Source organism: Procambarus clarkii, chromosome 41, assembly GCF_040958095.1.
Source record: "Procambarus clarkii isolate CNS0578487 chromosome 41, FALCON_Pclarkii_2.0, whole genome shotgun sequence".
NCBI lineage: Eukaryota > Metazoa > Arthropoda > Malacostraca > Decapoda > Cambaridae > Procambarus > Procambarus clarkii.
In genome coordinates this window covers 35,478,328-35,482,168 of record NC_091190.1, presented here as the reverse complement: position 1 = coordinate 35,482,168, position 3,841 = coordinate 35,478,328, and the positions used below count along the sequence as shown (strand labels likewise).

The 3,841-nt window shown below is 41.0% G+C and overlaps 1 protein-coding gene across 1 annotated transcript in view; it reads left to right on the top strand.

Annotated features, from left to right (window-relative positions):
* LOC123749806 (putative ammonium transporter 1) overlaps window positions 1-3,841 on the top strand; it is a 50,840-nt gene extending 46,999 nt beyond the window's left edge. Inside the window, exons 6-9 of the mRNA XM_069339292.1 lie at window positions 771-882; window positions 1,136-1,372; window positions 2,078-2,185; window positions 3,092-3,841. Coding sequence (XP_069195393.1) covers window positions 771-882; window positions 1,136-1,372; window positions 2,078-2,185; window positions 3,092-3,360 — 726 coding nt within the window. The 3' untranslated portion in view covers window positions 3,361-3,841. The remainder of the gene's footprint in view (window positions 1-770; window positions 883-1,135; window positions 1,373-2,077; window positions 2,186-3,091) is intronic.

The following is a 3,841-nucleotide window of genomic DNA, read 5'->3' as shown; positions in this document are numbered from 1 at the left end:
TGTCCTGGGGACCATTCAGGCTTGTTCGCATATATATATATATATATATATATATATATATATATATATATATATATATATATATATATATATATATATATATATAATCCAGGAGGAAAAAGTTCTCAGAAACAAAAGAGGGGGACGTCTGACAAACCTCCGGCTTTCTGTGCCCGTTGAGGGCACTAAATGGATGATGACCCATATATATATATATATATATATATATATATATATATATATATATATATATATATATATATATATATATATATATATATATAGATATATATATGCAAACAAGCTTGAATGGTCCCCAAGCGTATATGCGTCTGAAAACTCCACACCCCAGAAGTGACTGGAACCCGGACCGCCAGGAGCACATTGCAACTGGTGTTACGGTGCCTTAAACCAGTTTGTATGGTCACTTATGGTCGAGTGGTTGTTGGGACTATTGGAACTATTGTGGGTTGCATCTTGGGGAAAGTCAGTCATTAAACGGGGCTCTAGTGTGCCCCCGATAATCCTAATAGGTTTCCTGTCCCAGACGTTGGGAAACATTAATTTCATCAGTGTGTCCAAATAATATTGTCAAAATGATGAAATCAATTGAGTAAAGACAATTCAAAGTAATGGATATGTATATCCGCCATGCTTGCTAATATGTTCTCCCCACACAGATTACATCCACTACGGGCTCACCATAGCTCGTGCTACTTGGAACTTTTGGTTCCCAGTAGCGAATCTTAAACATCATCATCTCCCCCCAGGTGTCCATCTGTGCCGGGTGCAACGTGGTGCGGCCGTGGGGAGCCTGTGTCATGGGCATAGTGGGTGGAGCAGTGTTCCTCGCTATCCACTCTCTGCTGCCCAAACTGAAGGGTACGTCCGCTCCGTCTTTACTAGTGTGATATATTATTGTTTAAATTGGGTTTCTCGGCTATTTATTGTTGTCAAGTTGGCACTACATTTCCAGCTTTACTTTAATTAAGATTTTAGTATTGCAACTTCAAGAAATCAAGGTTAGATTCTGTGGAGTATTTTGAAGGACAAGATATTCCTTTGTTATCTTTTAACTGTTGCTATCGTTATACTTAATTTTTCCGAGTAAGATGCAGCTGTGTTTCTTCCACAGTTGACGACCCACTTGATGCTGTGGCTGTACACATGGGAGGTGGGTTGTGGGGGCTGGTTGCTGTGGCCCTCTTCCAGGATGGTGGCATTGTGTACGGGGGCAGCGCGGAGGTCCTCGCCTGGAACATAGTGGGGGCGCTGGCCATAGTGGCCTGGTCTGGTGGTCTTTGTTTGCTTATGTTTGGTTCCCTCAGGCTGCTCGGCGTCTTGAGGGTGCCTCCAGAAATGGAAATTGCAGGCAAGTGAATTTATCTTAACCGAATTACTTGAATATATAAAGTTTATCTTAATTTACCAGAGGGTCATCATCCATTTAGTGCCCTCGACGGGCACAGAAAGCCGGAGGTTTGTCAGACGTCCCCCTCTTTTGTTCCTGAGAACTTTTTCCTCCTGGATTATGAACTGCAGTAAGGTTTTGGCACTTACAGCTTCATCGGGTAGGTGGTTCCATTTTCACCTGTGGGTGAAAAGGCATCAGTTTTCTGTTTTACATTATGGCTTGTTGAGCTTGAGCTTGAGCCTCTTCTGTGTTACATCTAATCTTTTAAAGAAATGGTCTGGATCCTCAAAGTAGTTTTTGTTTGTTCATTGTATTCTAGATGTGTTATTTACACAGTAGATAAACCCGTAACGTGTTCAAAGATATTTTACAAATGACTGGAATAATACTCCATATAACGAAAGTCCACTGCGTGTGTTAAAAAAAATGTAGTTTCATTATTTATTTTGTGTCAAGGCCAGTAGTTGGACTCAATTAAATATTCTGTATTCTATACTTTGTGCATGGGTCGACCCATGTACACTAATGTTGGGAGAGAATATGATAGAGTAGGATCCTGCAAGGATGTTTTAGAAACTTATCGCATGGAGACATTTGACGTAAAACGAAATATCTCAACTGCATATTTTATACAATTAACTCTTTACGATATCTGTACGTCAGGAATGGACATCTTGAAGCACGGGGAGCCAGCCTACCCGGCTGAAGCTTGGCTGGAGAGCCAGTACGATGGCTCCGTCAAGGCTCAGGAGGATATCAACAGGAACACCTGTAAGCTGCTATTTCCCGTTTTCATAAATGATAGGCTGTATCCTAGTTACTTTATTTCGTTTCCTTAATATATATAACTTTTTTTTTTACTGTATATTTTGTAGATCTTCATGTTCCTATACTCTTAGTGTTTTGAGTATTTCCTGTAATTGTCATATAACAATCTTAAGAGCTATCTTAAGATCACTTTCACTTCTCACTTTCTTTTGATAATTATTTCCCAACAATATTCAGATTTATTATATTCTCTCACGTAATCTTTCTAAATGTAGATTATAAAATACTGGTTCAATAGATTTGAAATATCGCTTATCGTCGTATATTCACTAACAGTCTGCTATAGTTCTGATCTACAATATTCTTGCTGGTTGGTCAAGCTATTGCTATGGCCTTAATAACCCTTTAGACTAATGAACAAATCCACAAGGGCCGTGACGAGGATTCGAACCTGCGTCCGAGAGCATCCCAGACGCTTCCTTAATTGACTGAGCTACGACATGGTAAAAGAGTTGAAACCTTTAGACTAGAAGCTGATTAGCCTGAAACCCAACAAACCAGTCATAAAACTCACACTAGCAATCACTTATCTCTTACTGATGTTCAGTACTTGAGATCACAACATTATTAATTTGTTGTCATCAGTCACTAAATACTTCACTTGTATTTACCCACTAAGTCACTTGTGGGTAAATACTGGTTCAGTAACAGGGTTGTTGATTTGTGGAACCAATTGCCGCGTAACATGGTGGAGGTGGGGTCCCTCGACTGTTTCAAGCATGGGTTGGACATGTATATGAGTGGGATTAGGTGATTATAAATAGGAGCTGCCTCGTATGGGCCAATAGGCCTTCTGCAGTTGCCTTTGTTCTTATGTTCTTATGTTCTAAGCAATTCACAATGTTACAGATCTGCCACCCAACATGTCTGCCCCGTGGAAATCCGGCTGGAGACTCCCGGCGCCGTACCCAACACACCTGGTACAGTGGAAGGTGTCCGAGGCGCGAGCACCTCACGGTAACACTCCCCATCTCACATACAACCTCACTCAACCCATACACAACGCAAGTGAATTCCATCCCAGTTATGACAGGTCGAGCTATGATCTAGCGGGACGGCTGCGACACCATAATTATGAAGAAACGAGAGGTTACCAAGGACCTACGACGGTGGCATGATGGTTGACACGCGTTAGGGGGGTAGAAATAGCCTAAGCTACTCTACCCCTTTGAGATGTATTTCTTTCTTGTCTCAATAAACATACTTGAACTTGGTTGACACGCGCCTATCGCCCCTGTTCATCCAGCAGTAAACGGGGATTTGGCTGTACATCGATTGGAGGATCTTGTTCTGGGGAAAATATGCTGGTCAAGCTTTAACAAGGTCCATGATGAGGAACAGTTCTTAGCTTGCAGAAATGGTTAAAAACTTGGGTTCCTTCTCCTTTACACTCTAGAGGTAATGATGTAGGCTAACAGGCAGTAGGATAACTCCAAGCAGAAATTGTATGCAAAGACATTAACCGGTTTGGTCTTATTGTGTTTGATTTTAGTTAAGAAAGTTATGGGCTCCGAGCTTGAAATACAGTACAGTAGTCTAGATGTAGGTACATAAACAATATCTAAAGTTGAGCACTTCATTTTAAAGCCCTTGTGTTCA